Genomic DNA, 20,346 nt, shown 5'->3' with positions numbered 1-20,346 from the left:
TATTGGCTGGTGCGGAAACCCGAAAATAAAACCCAAACAACACCCCGCCCATGAAAAGAAACATTGCTACAGTCCAAAGAACGTACAAGAAAGCTGGCCAATTCCCATCAAATAAAGAGAATTACAAGGGGACATGGTATGAGGCAGCTGTCCAGCCCAGAGAGGGCTAATTTCCTGCCTGCCCGCCAGTGGAGAGGTCATCAACATCGGATCAGGACAGCCCACCGGTCCCCCCGACACCAAGCAAGGTGTCCTCCCCGAAAACCTGCAACAAAGTACCTCATGGGGTGTCAGGCCGCTCTGTAACTTGGGACAGCGACATGAAGACTGCTCCCCGCTCCTTGTCCTGCGTGGCTTGATCAGGTTTCTGTGCTGTGGACCCCTTTCCTACTTTATGCCACCCTGAAGTGTGACCGCGGTTTGAATTTCATGACTGCTCAGCTGTTGACAATGTAGTGGTGACCTCCAACCCTAGAATCTCGGTGGTCTCGATCAGGGATCAGATCTGCAGGAGTTTTCCTTTATGCTTACAGATGATGCGGAAGGGGTGACCCCATGCATAGGGGATCCCTGCTCTCTGAGATGCATTGTCACTGCCTTGAATTCTTGTCGCTTGACAAACGTGGAAGTCGCTAAGTCCTGGAAGATAGTCGGGGAGTGACCTCTAAAGTGCAGAAGCTGTGCTTCTCTTGCCTTTCGTACAATCCGTTCTTTCAGCTGGAAGTCGTGTTTACATACAAGGATGTCTGGTGGTGGGGAATTGGCACCCCGCGGGAGGCACACTCGGGGCATCCGGTCCATTTGAATGTCCATACTGTCTGGCTCCTCCAAAACCTGGCTAAACAATGCCCCTACATACTCTCGCAGGTCGTCTCCCTCCTCCTTCCATGGCAGACCCGAATTCTCACTTTGTTGCGTCGGGATCCTTGGCGTGTGCCTGCAGGTCTAGGTGTTGTTCCCGCAGGTGCAGCATGTCCTGTTGCAGGTGATGGAGGTCTTCTTAATGGCTAACATCATGCTCCTCTAGAGTGGCCACATGCTCCCTATGCCGTCCACTCCGGATCACCGACCGACCCCTGCCCTCACCACGTCTTCAACAAGGCCGACGCTGTCATCGCACCCCACCTGCGAGACATCATCAACACATCCTTCGACACTACCATCTTCCCTGAGAGCTGGAAACACGCCGAACTCAGCGCTCTACTCAAGAAACCAACAGCGGACCCCACCGACCTCAAGAATTACCGCCCCATCTCGCTCCTCCCGTTTCCAGCCAAAGTCATCGAGAAGACCGTCAACAAGCAGATGGCCGCTTTCCTCGAGACGAACGGATCCCTCGACCCCTCACAGTCCGGCTTCCGAGCCAACCACAGCACCGAGACCGCCCTCATCGCCGCCACCGATGACATCCGAGCCCTGATGGACAATGGAGAAACAGCGGCCCTCATCCTCCTAGACCTCTCCGCGGCATTCGACACGGTCTGCCACCGCACCCTAGTACGGCGCCTCAGCAACGTCGGAATCCAGGACAAGGCGCTGGAATGGATCATCTCCTTCCTCGACGGAAGAACACAGAGAGTCCGCCTACCACCGTACAAGTCAGAGGCCACCGAAGTCATCTGCGGCGTCCCCCAAGGATCATCTCTGAGCCCCACCCTCTTCAACGTCTACATGAGCCCCCTCGCGGCCATTGTACGCAAACACAACCTCAGCATAATCTCCTACGCCGACGACACCCAGCTGATCCTCTCCCTGACCAACGACCCCGCCGCCGCCAGAGCCAACCTGCACGAAGGGATGAAAGAGGTAGCCGAGTGGATGACGACCAGCCGCCTGAAACTGAACTCGGACAAGACGGAGGTCCTCATCCTGGGCTCCTCTCCCTCCGCCTGGGACGACTCCTGGTGGCCTCCCGCCCTGGGCACCGCACCCAAACCGACGGACCATGCACGCAACCTGGGCTTCATCCTGGACTCCTCCTTCTCCATGACCAGGCAAGCCAACAACAACAACGTCTCCTCGGCATGCTTCAACATCCTGCGCATGCTACGGAAGATCTTCTGGTGGATCCCCACCGAGACCAGGAAGACCGTCACCCAGGCCCTCGTCACCAGCCGACTGGACTACGGCAACGCCCTCTACGCCGGTACCACCGCCAAGCTCCAGAAGAGACTCCAGCGGATCCAGAACGCCTCAGCCAGACTCATCCTCGACATCCCACGAACCAGCCACATCTCCGGACATCTGAGAGACCTTCACTGGCTCCCCGTCAACAAAAGAATCACCTTCCGCCTCCTCACCCACGCACACAAAGCCCTACACGACCAAGGCCCGAGCTACCTCAACAGCCGAGTCAACTTCTACGCTCCCAAACGCCACCTCCGATCAGCCAACCACGCCCTCGCCGCCGTCCCCCGCATCCGAAGAGCGACTACAGGAGGAAGGTCCTTCTCCTACCTGGCCGCCAAGACCTGGAACTCCCTCCCGACCGACCTGCGCCTGACCCAAGACCACCTCTCCTTCAGGAAGAAGCTGAAGACCTGGCTGTTCGAGCAGTAGCGGCTCCCCCTCCCCCCCCCCAGCGCCTTGAGACCCTACGGGTATGTAGCGCGCTTTATAAGTGTCACTGATTGATTGATTGATTGACTTCTCTCTGTACTTCCCGCAGATCCACGGCTAGCTGATCTTTGAGGTCTTGTATATCCTCCTTAATCACAGCTCCAGCATGAACACCTTAATAGCTGGGGCATCTTCTCCATCCCCTAGACACTGCGTTTTCTCACGTGCTGTGGAGGATGCCACCGTTTGGTTTAAAAGCATGTCTTTTAGGGAATTTCTCTTTCCTGTGGCAGGCCCCTGCCATGCTCCACTGGTGCCACCAGACTCACAGACAGCAGGAACTCTACCCAACAGCCGAGGGAAGGGCACCGGAGGAAGGAGGCCGCAGTTAGAAAGGCCCCAAGGACCGACCACCAAACAAGTAAGATGTCTCCCAGACAAATGCAGTTCCTGTAGGACCAGCAGTTACCAGACACCATCCACAATGCCTTTGGTAGGAGCAAGATCAAGGAGCCCCCACGTCGCGTCGCGACATCAAGAGGGGACAGACAGTGGCAAGGCAGCCTCTCAGGGACTTGCAACGATGCTTAAACTCAAGGCCAACCAACTCCAGTTCAACGCTCCTCTGCTTACCAGACCTGAGCCCCTCTCTTCCTCAGGAGCCGTCGCCCGCCTCGCACAAGTTCAGGGCCCCAAGAGCTCCGTTATCACCACGGTCTCTCAAGGGCACCGCTGCTGGTCGCGCACAGCTGTGTTACTAGATGGCTGACTGCCAATCAGGCCAGGGTAATCCTCCCACACCTTGCACGAGGAGACAGCACCAGGAAACTACTATCTAGGTTTTTTGCCGGGGCCACGCGCCTGTCAATGCAGCCCGTCTCCTACTGACACCTCTCAGTGCCCACAGACAGCTGCCACGACAAGCGCGAAGCCCGCACGCCAGCGCCAAGCCTCCCGGCCGGGAAACGACAAAATAGCCCCGACACTCGCAGCAGCTCCCTGCAGCTCAGCACTTATCTGGGCTCCGTGACCTGGGAACAGCCGTCACCACCGCCTCTCAGCTCTCAGCCAGGGCCCACGCATTCCTCCAAGCGTCATCACCAGGCTTCACTGCTGCCTCTGCCGCACTGGGGCCCATCTCCGGAGAGGAAACACAGGCTCCGCTCTCCGCCTAGTCTGACCTCCGGTAAGACACTGGGCAGCAGACCTCGCCGCCATGATTTTCGTTATAGATGCTTGGTGTGCCCCAGATGCAAACCGGACCCCACAAGCAGGTCAGGGCCTGCAAGAGGTGCGAATTCAAGGCTGTGAAGTGGTGGTGCCAGAAGGACACGGAATCGCTCCCTACCGAGCTGCAATCTTGGCTCGGTAGGGAGCGATCAAGGAGGATTTTTTAGGAAGGTTTGGGCTGACCCTTATGATGTGTCTGAGGAAATCTGTGGATAGTCCACACCATTAGGAAAGGGGGGCAGCATATGCCGGGCACCGGCCCCCTCTTCCCCTTGACCTCGATAGGTGGTGGGGCGTGCCCCCGCTGCATCTTTATGACACGGCGGGCGCGCCCCACCACTGATTGGTGCTGGCTCCCCAGTTGACCCGGAAGCATTGGAATTGCTTCCCGGTCAAAGGGGGGGAGCCAAGGGGTGGACCAGTTGCAACTGGTCTGCCCCGAAGGGGTTAAAAGGCTGGGCATGCGCGGGAGGCGGCCTCTTGTTCCCACGCTCCCCAGGCCTGCCCTTTGCCCCCCAGCCTCCGCGAGGCTGCCAACCTTTTTCTTTTATCTTCTTTTTCAGCCTATGAGCCCACATGGGCAGAATGTGACCCGTCAACCACGGACGAGCCCCAGCGTGTCAGATGTTGTTTGTGATTTGGGCGGCGAAAAGAATTACGGGAGCACCGAGGCGGTGGAGTGGACAGGGGCGTGCGGTGAAGCCCAGGGGAGCCCAGAGACCGCCGGGAAGCTTCTGCTCTGCATCGCAGTCGAGCGGTTCATATTGCCGGTTTGCAGAGATCGGAGCCCTTTAAACTTAAGGATACGCGGTAAGAGGGCGGGGGCTTGCAGGGGAAGGGCCTGGGCCGAGCGGGGCACTCGGGGGTGATTATCTTCCACGGCAGTGATCTGTGTTTGGCGGCATGGTCTCTAGTTCGAGTCCCAGCAGGTGTGCATTGTTTTAAACGGGCGGCAGACTTTTGAAAGTGGAGCAGGGTCGGGCCTGTTTAGTACTTGGAGGGGAGACAGCATGTGAAATACCAGGTGTTGCAGTGCTTTAACTAATACAGCATTAATAAAACGACTACGGCTCCTCAGAGGGGCGTGAGGGCTACACAGGCACAGATTTTAAATGTGAATGTAGCAAACAGAGGGCTTTTACAGGCAATGTTTTTTGTTTTTTAACATACAGAGTTTTTAAAAGGTGAAGGTGTTCAAAGGCATTTAAAGTTAGGGAGTTTTGAATATTCTTGTGTGTGTTGGATGTTTGCTGGATTTCACTGGTGCTCAGGTAAAACGATTGGATACCTAGTCTAGTGGTATTCCTTGCATTTTGAACTACATACCTCCTTTTTTGTCTTCAATGACTGATGCTAGGGTGCACAGTGATATGGTTAAATAGGTTATTGGTTTTGTGTGGCTAAGTTTGTTTTCATCGTAGGTCTTCATTGAGGGGGGCCTTGCTTGCTGTGCCGGCAAGGACATTGCTTGCTGTGCCGTCGAGGAGCGAAGCTGGGACAACGCAACTAGGGGACACAGGCAGGCCTGCAGTTCACTGCTTCTGGTGGGCCGCCGGGCTAAAGTGCGCTCGCCCAACACCCAGGCTAGCTGGTCTGGCGCGCTCCCAGTTGCATGGTGCTTGTGGCCAGTCTGTGTACCTCCAACTTTGTGCAGGTAAAAGCCGGATTAGGTCCTGGTGGTAGCTGGAAAATGTTGTGCTCGCTGGGTCAGCACAAGTGTAGGTGGATTAACAGTCGCAAGGCGAAAGAGTATGGCCAGTAGACGTGGCACAAAGCTTTCCCACATGGAACATATGCTGCAAGGTATGATGCGTAGTAGGGCAGCAATGGACAGGAGATTGGGGAAAGTGGAACAGATAGGTAAGAGTGTGGCAGAGCTCAGGCAGAGGTTGGATGATCAGGCTGGGCCATTTGGAAGGCTCAAGCGAACAATAATACCCCTGCAGCCCAGGGGGGAATTGGATCCACTACCCAGGCGGGCCAGGGCTAAGAGGGTCCCAAAACAACAGGGCGGAGAGGGCTCTTCTGGGGAGGTACCTGCAGGGGGGCTTGTGACACCGGCGTGCCGGTGCCAACACCAAGCACAGTTCCTCTGGTGGTCACAGCGATAGTCCCGGTGGTACCCTCGTTTAACCCTACTCCTATCCCGGTCCCGAGCACGGCAGTCCCCATCCCAGTAGCAGCACCTTCAGGGGTGGGTCAGGTTCCTCCGGAGTTAGCAGCACAGATAGCGGCAGTTCTCCCTTGGATAGGGGATGTTAGCCTCTTCAGTAGTCACGAAGGAGGTGGGGGAGGATCCTTTGGCGGAGGCGCATAAGATGGTGGCAAAGATCATGACTGCCCCAGGTAGCGGCGGGGCAAGTGCACCTATTCCTCCCCAAGCAGCATGTCCAGGCAGCAACTCCGAGAAGGACAAGATGATAGAACCAACACGAGCCGGGGAAAGTGGTAAGGAGGTGGCATTACTAGTACTGGGCGAAGGTACAATACCCTCCAGGAGGGAACATTTGGCTCAGCATGTAACACAAGAAGTGTATGATTTATTTGGGCGGGCAAATATGTAAATATGTTTTCTTTGCTTGTGGATAACAGGGAAATGGAGTATGCTAAGAACCAGAAAGATTGGATGTCGCCTAGCAAGTGGAGGAAATGGCAAGATTCAGGGTGGAAGAGATGTTAAACAATTGGATTAGAGCCTTTTCTGTGTTTATGGCGATTACAGTTCAGCGTTCCCCTATTCTGCAAGCAGGGATGGCGTGTTACCAGAGTAGGATCACAACTTTCCATGATAAATATGGGGGGGGAAGGATGGAAGGACTATGACACGAGTTTTAGGAAAGCTTAAGAGTTTAATCCCTCACTTTCCTGGGATAGGGTTGATTCCATTTCATGGTATGGCCAGTTTACAACAGGGCAACCTGGTAGTGTGGGGCCAAATTGGAACAGAAGCTACCCCTCCAAACCCCAAATGCCCTTTCGGCAGGTGCAGGGTGGTGGCACGGATCCTAGGACAGGGAGCAATGGGGGGGGGGGTGAAAAGGGGTGTGCTGGGATTTTAGCAAACAATCTTGCACCAGGGCACAAGGCACTTGCAAGTTCAGGCACGCATGTTCCATTTGTACCCAACCTTCCCACCCAGAAACAGCATGCCGCAATAAAGGTAACGTCTCTGGGAACAGAGGTAGAAAGAAACAGGACTAGGGATATAGGACAGCTGGTGTTTTATTCACCCATTGACGTTCTGGCTATGACTCCTTGGCTGAACAGGTAGCCTTTCCATGCCTCTGAGAGAATGTGACAAGAAGGTTTTTGCAGGCCTTTAGGGTCCCAGCGGTGGGATATACACTTGAACGGCAGAGTATCGAAACCAATTATCTGTTAGGGACAACACAGATGTGGCAGAAACAAAAAATGCTATGATCGCATCCCTGTGCATAATTTTGTTTGCTCACCTCTCGGCGTGGTGCCAAAGAAAGAGCAGGGCGAGTTTAGGCTCATTCATAAGCCGTCAGCACCTAGGGGTGCATCATTAAATGACGCCATCAATGAAGACATTTGTAGCGTTAAGTATGCATCCTTGATCCTTCGACCAGGCGGTGGATATGTTGAGGACTCTGGGACCTGGAGCCTTGTTGGCAAAGTTGGATATTGAGTTTGCTTTCCGGCTACTGCTGGTTCATCCCCTAGATTAGCATCTGCTAGGTTTCTCGTTTTAAGGCAAATTCTATATGGATAAGTGTATGCCCATGGGTTGTTCTGTTTCCTGCACCTACTTTGAGAAATTCAGATCTTGTTTGGAATGGGTTTTTAGGCAAATGACAGGGCACCACCACGTCATGCATTACATGGATGACTGTCACTTTCTCGGGTCGGCGGGCTCGCAGGAATGTGCGTGGGCTTTGCAGGAATTTTGCCTGCTCATGCGGGCTTTTGGGGTCCTGCTGGCGCCAGGAAAAACTGTGGGTCCAGCACCCTCATTGGAATTCTTAGGCATAGAATTGCATTCAGTCGAGGGTTGTTTTAGGTTACCTAAAGACAAAATCATGAAATTTGGAGCAGCTCTCCAGCAATCTTTGGCCAAAGACAAAGTGACACTACATCAGCTACAGCAGGCTGTGGGCCAGTTGAATTTCGCAGTGAGAGTGATACCCATGGCACACCCATTCTCCCGCTCAATCTCACAGACCATGACGGGTCTGCGGGAGAAACACCATCACACGAGACTGCTGGCCAAGGTCCGCCAGGACATGCGGATTTGGATCGTATTTATGGAGGGCTTCAATGGCAGGGTAGTGGGGTCCAGTCCCCCCACTACTTCTGCAGAGTTAGGTTTATGGACTGATGCTGCGGGCAGTGTGGGATTTGGTGCCATACTTGGAAAAAAGTGCGTGGCACAACAGTGGCTGGTTTGGTGGGAGGAGAGTGGCCTGACGACTAATATAGGTTTCCTTGAACTATTTCCAATCTGGTTTGCATTGACAGTTTGGCCTATCAGTTGTGTAATCAATCTGTATTTTTCTGGTCTGATAACATGACAGTAGTTGAATGTATCAACCAGCAGGCGGCACGGTGTTAGAGGATACTTCGCCTACTGAAGGAAATAGTGCTGGTGTGCATGAAACTCAACATACAGTTTAAGGCCAAAAATGTTGGAAGGGTGTTAAATAATGCAGCTGACGCACTCTCTCTCTTTAAGATGCAGGTAACATCTACCATCTGCAGAGGTGACGCCTACACACTTCCCAGCAACACTCTGTCAGATTGGTGCTGCCAGCTACAGAACCTCGTGGCAGCCAGCTTAGCACCCAGGACCAGAACCGCTTACGAAGGTTTTTTTTTGACTTATTGCACCTTTTTGGGGCAAGATTAGGCGGAGAGATGGGATCTGACAGGGAATTTCACTCAGTACTTAGCTGCATTACACAGGGAAGAGCACTCCGCAGCGACAGCTAGCCGGCACATGGCAGCTGTTTCTTTCTTTGCACAGATTAGGGGTACCAAAGATACTACGAATAGTTTCATCGTGAGGAAGGCACTAAAGGGGTGGAGGCGCCTCCAAGCAACCGCCATGGACACAAGGCAACCAATAGGTTTAGAAAGGCTGGCATCATTATTGAATGCCTTGTGTGGCATCTGCAATTCATCAGGGGGGGTGCTTCTATTCAGAGCCGCCTTTACACTAGCCTTTTATGGAGCATTCTGAGTAGGGGAACTGGTGGCTAGCAATAAGCAGGATCTGCTAGGTGAACTCCAGCTTGAACACACAAGGATATTAGTTGATACACTGTTAATTACCATCAACAAATCAAAAACTGATCAGGAAGCGCGTCTTGAGGGGCTGGTACTCCATCGGGCATGGACTAATTCATGCTGCCCAGTGATGCATGTAGATGCCTGCCGCAGTAGGAGGGGCAATATTAATGCATGCAGATGGCACCCCACTTATTAGGTTTTAATTCCAAAGGGTACTGGCAATGACAATTGACAGGGCTGGTTTAAATCCAAAAGATTTTGGGACACATTTGTTCTGAATAGGGGCTGCCACTGAAGACACTGCTGTGAAAAGGATTGGGAGATGGTCTTCCAACTGTTACAAGAGTTATGTGCGGCTGCACATGTTGTGAGGGTGGCAGACTAATTACGCGGATGTCTGTCTTGTTTGTTTGCTTGTATTTCAGTTTCTCGAACCTGTTACGCAGGGCGAAAACTGCAGTCGGCACATAACCAGCAAATATCTTCATCACGGCGGACCCAGACACAAAAAAAGGAGACACAAGTTGTATGGGTGGTTGGTCATTTGCTTGTGAAACGTGTTAAATCAGTTTTTCTTACAAATAACTATAGACAGAGGGCGGAACAGGGAGGTTTCAGGGTTTGCTTTCATGGTAGGGGGTCTCTGCCTCAGTCAGTTTTTATTTATTTATTTAAACACTTATTAAGCGCAGCGAAGGCCCGTGGGCGTCTTGGCGTTTGGGGTTCTTTACGGAGTTGCTCGACAGACACACCCTGCCGCCCACAGTTGTTATCTTACATTTGGGCGGAAACGACCTGGTAAAATTGGGCAGGAGGTAAGCTGGTTAGCTAAAACATGCCAAGGATGCACCATAGTTTGGTCCCAGAAGATTCCTAGACTCAGATGGAGGGGGGAGGGGGGAAGTCCGTTAAAGCGTTGAACCACTCGGTAAAGAGGATCAAGAACAAGATAGAGAAATTATTTCGGTCACCTCAATTGCAGAACATACCACATGGGTGTGTCAGGAGGGAACAGTTCTTCCTACAAGATGGGGTCCACCTGACTAGGGTGGGCAACAAACTATTTCTGGAGAACATCTTGGCATGGCTAGGGGAATTCTAGATAGGTATGACCTTGCAGAGTAGGAGGATGGGGGGCAGATAGTCGGGCAACTATGTTGGCCTGTGGCAGTAAGGTCATGATCGGTGAGCAGTCAATTTAAGGTCCCTAGGGGGCGGCGCCATTCTTGAATGGGGTCGCCCAGGGGGGAGGGACAAGTGGTCTCTCCTAGAACTCCAGGGGTTGTACATCCACTTGGTTGGATGGATGCGGGGGAGGGGGTAGTCACGCTTTGTTTAGGCTGGTTAGCCACCCCGCACGTGCACTATGACGTCATTAAACGGTGCAGAGTACAAGGGCCCCCTTCTGGTTAATGGCATTTATGGAGCGTACGGGGGTAACCAGGACGAGGGAAGTACCCTATGGGTAAACGGGCCCTCTGCGCATGCGCAGTCATACGTGAGGGCGTAGCTGGTGGATAAGGATCTGACACCCGTTAGCGACCTTGACGTAGGTCCAAAAATAGGTTATGCAGAAAAATTAATAATGTGTGATTATGATCCAAAATATTAGATTCGGTTAGGAAATATTTTGTATTAGAAATGTGTTAAGGTTAGCCATTTGATACCTGTCTACATGGATTGTAATCTAATGTCAATAGCTTTTTCTGCATGAATGATTATGTAAATATTGTTTATTTCCAATTTTTCGATTTGTTTTCATTTTTTAATAAATATGGCTGGGGGGTCGTGAGACCCCCTGCCTTCCAATTAAACTCCTCTCATGTCCAATTTCTAATAATTGTGGGGGTGCACAAGACAGGGGAGGGCGATGGTCGGTAGTCCCTGACCATACTCAGCAGATCAGGTAGGGTAAGATGGATAGCCCTTGAATGTACTGGATACATGTGTTAAAGGCTGTAATAGTGTTTTTCAGAATGATTTAAAATAATTTTATCATGAGGGGCCATCTCTGAGTTACTGTTTTTCACAGTTGCACCATCATTTAAGCCCTGATTCACTAACGTTAGTGCAGGCGCTTGTGTGGTGCTATTTAGTTTAGCGGTGCTTAGTTGGGGCTTTAAAATTAAAGTTAATCAATAATTTCTTTTGCACAGTTTCACATGAGCTCCTGTCACTAAATGTGGGCCCCGTTGTGTTATGAGTGCACAAAACCAAGGAAGTTAGGTTAGCCAATGGGTCAGCACATGGAGACTCACAAGAAGGGTGACCCTAAAATAAGATGTGGCCCGAAAAATTACCCAAGTGGATGTGAGAATGGAAGAATTAAAATGAGATCTGTAAATATCACCAAACATGACAAAGAGGCAGAATGTCACTTGGGCCAGCCAGTACATAATCATTGGAAGGCTGGTCAGCCCAGCACCAAACTTAGATGATGAGATTGCAGGTGGGTGACTTTGGTGCCTAGAGCAGAGTAGCAGTACACCTAGGTTTGCCAGTAGATTGCATCTGCTACACTGGTTTCTTTCCTCAATTTTATAAATAAAAATGTTCCTGGAATCCTGAATTGTATCTTACAACTTCTAATTAACATCTTTAACTGTATATCAGCAACCATAACTTCTCAAAGCCTTATGGAGTTTATACTGCTCAAAAACATGGTCATATAATCTTTGAAATGATAACTGGGTGACGAGGATATCTTTACTCCTCAACTCTGACATCTTGGAATATTGGGTATGCATGTGTTGTTGTTTCCTTGAATTATATGACTAGTTGTGCACTTGTGCACTTTTTTCCGGAGGGAATGTCTATTGGTTGGATCTTTTCAAGTTGTTGCTGCTGTCTTCCTATTGCTATTTAATTGCAATTTCTTGTACTTTTGTCCCTCCTCTGTTTTGTGCCCATGGCCTATGTTTCTTGTACTCACCTTACTTGTTTAGCTCATTGGCAATAGATATTTTAGATTTATATCAATCAAATGTAGTACTTTCTGAACCTCGTTTTAGGACTGTTTAGAGATTTTTATTTTTGCCTTATAATTTTATCTCGGTGTTAATGTGTGTATTTTCCATAATAAAGATATCCATTAAACACCGCTTTATCTCTGTCTCTCTCATACACTAACATCAAGATTCAAAAGTACTTAAAAAAAAGTTTTGATTGCATTGGTAGTACCGAGTGACAATATTACTTGTAGGATTCATTTTATCAGCCAGTGAAGTTTATAGAAGACATCATGGAAACGTTATATTTATTGGCTTAGTTTGTGAAAGATCTCGATCTGTTTATTTATCTTTCAGATCGTCAGAAGAGGAACTAAAACCAAGTAGTCATTACTACCTCATCTCAAACAACTGCCAATATGTAAAATGGGATAGTGTAGAACTGGAAAAGATAATGATCGTGTTGAAATGTACCATATTTCATGAGTTTTAGCAGGTTTTAGCAACCAAAAATGAATCTCCATAATGTAGTTAGAGCCTTTACATCTCCCTATTGGTGAAAATTATTCAAAACATAATAATTTTAACATTGCATTACAGAATACCTAGAGGAGGCTCGGGTGCCTGCTTATGGAGTGCAAAATAGTGCAAAAGAAATCTCCAGAGGGAATCGAAATCCACAATTATGGAGTATATAAACGCATAAACTAAATAAAAATGCAGATTTTAGACCAAGACTGGCTACAGGGGTCAATATGAAAAACCTAGTTGGCTGTGTAGGCTGAGAGGTCAGCAGCTACGTGAGGCAGCATAAATGCACTCTTCTTATTTGCACATACACGATTTTCTCCAGGAGGGAAATAATGTTCCTTGGTATTATCCTAAAACTTAAACATTTGGAATATGTTTTGAGATTCTTTTTATAAGTTCTTATAAAATCTATGGTTTTTCAGTCAAAAGAGTTGGAAAAGTTCTGTAAAATAAATCCATTTGCTCCATCATTTAATACATGTTTTTAAGTTTGAAAACACCTTCCTCCCTAAACAATTCCTTGGAGATAGTCAGCCTTGAACAGATAGTACTCCCCGCTCTGGAGAATGGTAACGCTCTGTAACCCAGGCAACAAACTAGTCTTTAAGTTACACCTGTTTCTCCCGTTCTCTTTCATCATTTTTTGACTGCCTCTGCCTACTCTTCTTCTTTCTTTCCTCTTCTTTCTGAAAAATCTTAAAATATCAAAATACATTTAAGTTGGGGCATTGTCCTCTCATTGTCAACTAATGTGTAATTTCTAATCTATGGGATAGGAATGCGATGAGAAACCACACTATATATGAAACCCATAGATAGTATACTATGAAGTTGTAAAATTGCCCTGAGACAAAATAGACAATAATGTGTTATCATTGACAATATAGCATATGATCTGAAATTTATCTTATTGTTGCTTTTTAAAAAAGTGTGTCAATTGAACCCTAAATACGTTTTGTCGGTTGTTTTTATAACTGTTCCCCGACTTTCCATTTCTCTTCATGGGTTTCCGCGTAATTTTTTCCTCTTTCCCCTTCCGCGGCGGCTCATTTAGAGAGAGGGTTTGCTGGGAACCACAATGTGTTTGCTTGTACTATATCTATATCCTGTATTCTGTTTTTTAGTAGTCTTTTCACAAATTTGGACACTGCGCCGCTTCTTGAAATGATAACAATTTAGTTGTCATATGTCTTTCCTTTTTTATTAAGATGGAATGCGAAATGGGAAATATGTATAAGACCTATGGCATATGAAACTTATGTTAGTTTTCTTTTATCTATTTTGTTTTCAGCCCTGAAGAAACTCCCTGGAAGGGAGTGAAACGCGTTGGCTGAACTTTTTTGTAAAATGCCTGGTGATTTGTATTTTAAGAACGGATAAAAATAAATAAAGAACTTTTTTATATACATTAACAATACTCTCCTTGGACTTCTGTGCGCCCCCACAAATATTTGAGTAAAATAGTCAGCCTTGCTTACCTGGTGCAACATGAGACTGGCAATAAACATTTCCCTGACCTTCGTTCAGCTGCCAATATAACTCTACTCCTCTCTGTGATGCTCAGAAACTGTGCTCTCTAAATATCTATGTCTCTGAAAGTGTACTTCAGTATTATAAATGTTACTGCAAGATTTGATCATTCGGATGGGATGTTTATTGTACTGCCTTTTTAAGAAGGCTCTGTATGAAGGAAATGTTGGAACTTTGATGCTTTCTTACAAGGGAAATTCTTGTCATATGTGTAAATACACATAGGCACTGTAAGTTGTAGAGTTAATAGCTGTGGAAGATTGTGCAGTCTAAGGAAAGCAGAAGAGCTTGTAAATCATGGAAAAATGTATGCAATGTTGGCACTTCTAAGCTCAGATAATGAACTTGTACATTAAATACAGAAGAAAAAGCTGCAATGCTAATACATTTATTTGCAGAACTTTTAGCATTTAGATCAATATTCGGTAATTTGGGTAATAACTATCCAAAGCCATGAGTCTCTCAGTATTACTGCAAGATTTTTGTACCAGTGGAATCATTGCAGATTATTACAGGGACATGTAAAATGTCACCAGGATAGCTGTCGATATTACTACTGAATCTCTTTGATAATGTGGATGTTTTCTTAATAATGGATAGATGTGACACCCTATCCAAACAGAAATATTGTGATATGATCTAGTAGTACATAAGTCGCATAATAAAATTCCAGGCAGGTCGCATCAAATTGGTGTGAAATTGGCACCCACAGTTAACGACCTGCCTCTATGTACACCAGACCAGGCCCATAATAGGGACTAAGGGCCATATGTATCAAGCAAAATTGCATTCGCAAACGCCGAAATTCACAGAATTTCGGCGTTTGAGAATGCAATTTTGCCAAATGGTATGTATTAAGGAGGCAAATTAAGGAATCGCAAAATTTGCGATACCTTATTTTGCGATTGCGTTTAAGGAATCGCACATTTTGTGATTCCTTAAATGTAATGTAAGAAGCACCAAAAAAGTGCAATTTGGACTTAAGGAATCAATAAAAATTACCATCAACTTCAAGTTGGTGGTAATTTGCGATTTCTTTGAAAAATGCACTTTTTGCATTTTTCAAAGTACAATGTGAAGAACATACATGCCCTTAGGGCATGTGTGTGCGCCACATGTGCACCCATGCTTATTTCAGGGGTGCAACAGGGTGTCCTTTTGACACCCCTGCACCCTTGAAATTGCATTCTTAATTTTCGGTTCACTAATTGCGAATTGCAAATTGAGAACGTCTCCCCAGTCATTCCTACGGGGCTCCAGGCCCATAGGAATGAGTGGGGATGGATTCCTTAAATGCGAATCGTAGGATTCACAAAATGTATTGCAAATCCTACATTCATAGCATTTTGCGATTCTCAAATAGCCATTCGCAAAAAATCACTATTTGAGAATCGCAAAATGACTTTTTGATACACATGGCCCTGAGTAAGAAATTTTTTTTTTGATCAGGGGCTCTAAATACTGCCAGTAGAAACCTCTGTTTCTGTTCCTGTACTTACTGCAGATGAAATTCCTCCAATTTTTCAAATAGATCTCTTTGATGGCACACTTCCGGACATAAGCCTCGATTGTCGCACACATGCAAACGTCAGAGTTCTTGCAGGAGCAGGTGTCATACAAACAGAGCTGATATAAGACAAGATGGGGAGAAAATAATTAGCATCGTTGGTAGATTTCTCATTAGGAAACAGAGCACAGATATAGGAGACACAGAAAGAAAGTGGTTGCATGGCCTCACCACAAATAGTTTGTGCATAGGAATGCTTATGTATCTTTGCATGAGTTATCATAATCAAGCAAGATACCTTGTGTTGTCAATGTCTACTGGTATTGGGCTTGAGGCCTCTAGATTATACCATTTTCATCTCCGGTATACCATGGAGAGTGTGCATATTAAGGGCAGGCTTGTGAAAGTAAGGAAAAAGTGGCATCAACCAAATTGAAGAGTGCGGAAGAGCTGAGTGTGGCGTTTCTTCAAAAAATTAGGTCTATGGTAGAAGATGCAATGTTACAGTAGACATGTCCAGTATGAAATGCCTGAGGAGATATATATATATATATATATATATATATATATATATATATATATATATATATATATATATATATATATATATATATATATATATATATATATATATATATATATATATATATGTATATTTATTTATCAATTCAAAAAGAGTTGCCCCTAGCCCGCACATGTAGGTAATATCGTATTTCTTTATTTCGTTACTGGAGGCAGCAGCATCATGGGCGGGAGTCTCTCATCATTGCATCATGGAGCAATGCTACATGGAGAACAATGCAAAAGGAAGTCACCCTCCTTCCCACTCTCACACAACCCCTGACAAACCCTCAGGCCTCTCTGTTTTGACTCCATTTGCCCCAAATATTACCCTGCTTTCACATACTTTATAACCAACTAATAGACCTCATGCTCCACAAGCTGACATCAATCTAAATGGTTCCTACAGTTCCGAAGGGCAGGTGGTTCCTTCACCCCCCCATAATGTTTGCAATATTCCACTGGGCCGCCCCAGCTTCTAACATCATTGATATTTTAAGGAACCAGGGCCAAGTCTCCTCCCCAATATTCACAGCACCAGGCACCTAGCGTCAAGTGGAACCACAAAGCCCATAACGACAGCCATGACCCCTCTCCAATACAGTTGGATCACTGGACAGTCCCATAGAATATGGGGAAAAAAATCTCATTAAGCAACAGCCCCTGGTGCAAAGGGCCGAGTCACACTGACCCAGAGGTTGCAGCAAGAATCTGGAATAATAGGATCTATGCAAAATGTGTGGTTGAATAGGACGAAAATTAGCCCATATGGCAATTTCTCTCGGGCTCTGGATGGTCTCTACCCAGTTATCATCTTCTATATCTGCCCCGGAGTTGTAAATCCTTCCCTTGTGGTCCTCAAGTGTGGCTACCCAATTTCTATTTCGATTTCTCTTAGCTAACAAGGCAACACGTTTATTGTCTTTTCTCCAACATCATACAACAGCCTATGAGTAGCCAAGGCATGTGCCCGTGCTACATTTTCTACTATGTCCCTCAGCTCCCGTTGTCTTAATCTAATGCTATGGATCAGCTCAGCGTCCGAAGATTCCTTTCTTGTTGTTTCCCACTCTAGTGGCATAGGGCGTTATTCTGATGGCGGTTGGACCACTTCCGATGGCTCGTCAGATGCTGTTCAGGCAGCATCTGCTGCTGGGGTCCGACCGACACATTACAATTCATGCCGTCTGAGGCAGCAGGCAAAGGGAGAGTCCAATGTTTTCTGTCAGACCATCGGAGGGCCTGAAATAGGGGTGGTGCTTTCTCAGGCACCAGCGTAGGGATTACAATGCACCTTTCCACCTGCTCTTACATGGCAGTTTGTCCTCCATGGAAAGGCAGGCAGACAATGATTTTGGGGGCCTGGGACCCCCTGGCTTCCTGGCCCTCTGCTATGAGGCACCAATGGTGCACCCCTAAACATGCTTGCACTGTGTTGCAGGCACCTGGTGTTGCCTCCAACACGGTGGTGCAGGCTTCAGCACAAGCCACAATAGAAAATATACACTTTGCGACCTTGTCAGTTGACCCCTCTTCCACTACAGTACCTTTCGGGCAAGAGTCTGACCGGCATCATAAGGATGCAGATATTCTCTTTTTCCAATTTTATGCACTGGACAATATGGTCCTGGTACTTTCAAGTAATTCCAATAGGGACTTGAGTGTGTCCACGGAACTCAGTCTTAAAAGCGTCCCACAAAGTACATGACAAATCTACAGAACCGCATTGATCGACAAGAATTGGGCAGTGCACTTGGTCACCTGGTCTCAGAATTTCTTGTCACTCAAGTGCCAGTTCGCTCTCCGGGTGGCAATACTGTCTCCCTGATTGGATCTGACAGGGAGCCCAACACTGGTGAATGGTCAGGGATGCTGTGCGCCAGTTGCACCACTTCTTTAAAGTGATTCACACTTTCGTGATGGGTAAATATATAATCCAGGCAGGAGAGGCTGCCATGTCGGGCGGATAGGTGGGTGAACTGATTTTCGTTCATGTGATGCACCTGCCAAGGGTTTACCAAACTGATGGCAGTCCTAAAGAAGTGAAGTGTTGAAGTGGGCTCCCTCCCTGCGCAGCCTCCCATTCTGGCCACCTGTCCCACCCCGGCACCATCATGTCATTCATGTCACCCCCCCCCCCCATAATTAGTGGGCCAGTCAGCAAAATCAAGTAAGAGGAGCTCCAAGTGATAAATAAAGTGTCTTGCTTAAGCTTAGGCAGTGCATAAACAGAGCATAGGTTAAGTGTCTGCCACTCCCAAACATGTTTTTTTCCTAGTTTTAGGATAAGATAAAATAGTCGAATGGAAGATTCACAGGTTTTCAAAGGAGTATTAGTATCAAGGTTGCAATGTTGGATGATGGCAGATGTGGAAAATGCCTTAAATTCCTCACATTCACAGAACAGGAAGGCAAGTTTGATGTAATATGTAAGAGAATGGTCAATGGTTTGAGAGTATATGACTCTTCTTCGGGTACTTGGGTAAAGCCATCTTTGCTTGTATTTAGGATCTCTTGCAGTGGAAAGGAAGATTGTAGCAATTGAATGTTGTGGAATCTTTATTAATGGAGAAATATTGGAGTGCAGTAGTCATAATGTGCATTGAGGGATGCTCCGAAACACTGTGGTAGTTGTATATGATGTGCAATTCAGAAATTAGTTTGCCAATTTAGGTGTACTAGGGGTTGGCATGAGGAACAACCCTTGGGAAGAAGAGACTGTTTGTGGGAAAGAGATTTAGAGTGTGGATTGTAGATTTGCAGTCTAGCTTCAGTATGATGTAAATCAGTTAATTTTGAGGAATGAATAAGACGTTTGTGCTGTTCTCAGTAGTAAATGTATTTAAATAAGTATCAAATCAGGAATCACAGCTTGTGGTAAATTGTAATCATGTCTATTGTTAGTTAAGACCTTCTAGAAGAGTCAGATTTTGTTCTTTAGTTTTGATATAGCTTTATTTATGCTGACAATATACTGCCTGCTTTAAATCCCTGAGGGGTCTGAGTGTGAGCTGACGGTGCAAAGGGATATGAAAGAGGGTGAGCTACTCATGTGGTAATTGGTATAGATGGTAAGCATGGTATCAATGTTCATCTCCAGAGTCATGGTATAGTCTTTTAGAGCTTCACTCATTGAAGGAATGTGCTCAATTTAATCGCTCTTTATTCATTTTCAATTTATGCATAAAGCATTTATTTTTTGCAGGTCTTATTACAGTTCCTCAAATGCATTCTTTAACATCTTGGCTCCGAATCCATCTACCCCAATGAGCATTTTAAACAATGAATTCAAGAAGAACCAGATAAATCCCACCGCCTACCCAGAGCAGCAACACTCAACCAAGAGAACACAAAATACTTTACAGATAGACACAGAGTCCAAGAAAACATTACCAAATTCAATCTAAAGGGAGGTGCTTGCTTTAAATATATAATATATATACAAAAAGAGGAATATCTATCCAACTCGAGAGGCTCTTCAACATTGCAGACCTGCATGTCATGCCTCCAAGTCCACAATTGTCAGGCAATTCTGTCATTTCCTAATTGCCTTATTCTTTTATCCCTCACCACTTCATTGAAAGATTTTTCATCACTCCCCAACAGAAATCCCTTTCCAGTCCCAACATCCAACCAGATCATTCCCTGCTCCCCACTTTCTGTCATTGTCCGCTTCTGGACATCCCTGGGCTTTGACTTACACTAGGTGCAGTACGTGCCTTCCAACCTATGACTATGTTCCTCCTACCCTACCGTAGGGCCAAATCTGTAAATCAACACAATTTTAGGGCTTTCAAACATTGCATCTGTCTCAACAAACACACCATTGTTATGTTACACAACCTAGGCCTAAATAGCTAAATGACCTTTTACCTACATTTGTCCTACTGTCATGAATCTCTGGGACATGAACAATTGCGGCTAATTACACTGAACATAATTGCAGTTTACTACACTGAGAACACGTGCATTCAGGAACATTTATTCTGCATGGTGTAAATTCAGAGGAGTGTAGTGGTACTGTTCAATACATGTAAAAAACCTTAATGGCATTGTATGTTTGGGCAATGATTGTCAATCATCTCTCTGTTTCAGTATCATTAATATGCAACGATTGTGACCTTAATGACGGTTGTTATTACGTCACGTTTGCCTATATTTAAATGTGCGTTTACTCCGCTTGGAACCGCTTTCATGTCTGTTTGAGTTTCCTTTTTAGTGCACGTC

General features: G+C 46.7%; 1 protein-coding gene across 1 annotated transcript in view; it reads right to left on the bottom strand.

Moving 5' to 3' along the window:
* The window catches only part of LOC147733201 (mucin-2-like), a 1,190,401-nt gene that overhangs the window by 609,619 nt on the left and 560,436 nt on the right, over positions 1 to 20,346 (bottom strand). The window contains exon 16 of the mRNA XM_086957735.1: positions 15,551 to 15,677. Coding sequence (XP_086813861.1) covers positions 15,551 to 15,677 — 127 coding nt within the window. The remainder of the gene's footprint in view (positions 1 to 15,550; positions 15,678 to 20,346) is intronic.

Source organism: Lissotriton vulgaris, chromosome 2_1, assembly GCF_964263255.1.
Source record: "Lissotriton vulgaris chromosome 2_1, aLisVul1.2, whole genome shotgun sequence".
NCBI lineage: Eukaryota > Metazoa > Chordata > Amphibia > Caudata > Salamandridae > Lissotriton > Lissotriton vulgaris.
Note: the sequence above shows the minus strand (reverse complement) of the source record. Positions and strands in the feature narration are given on the sequence as shown.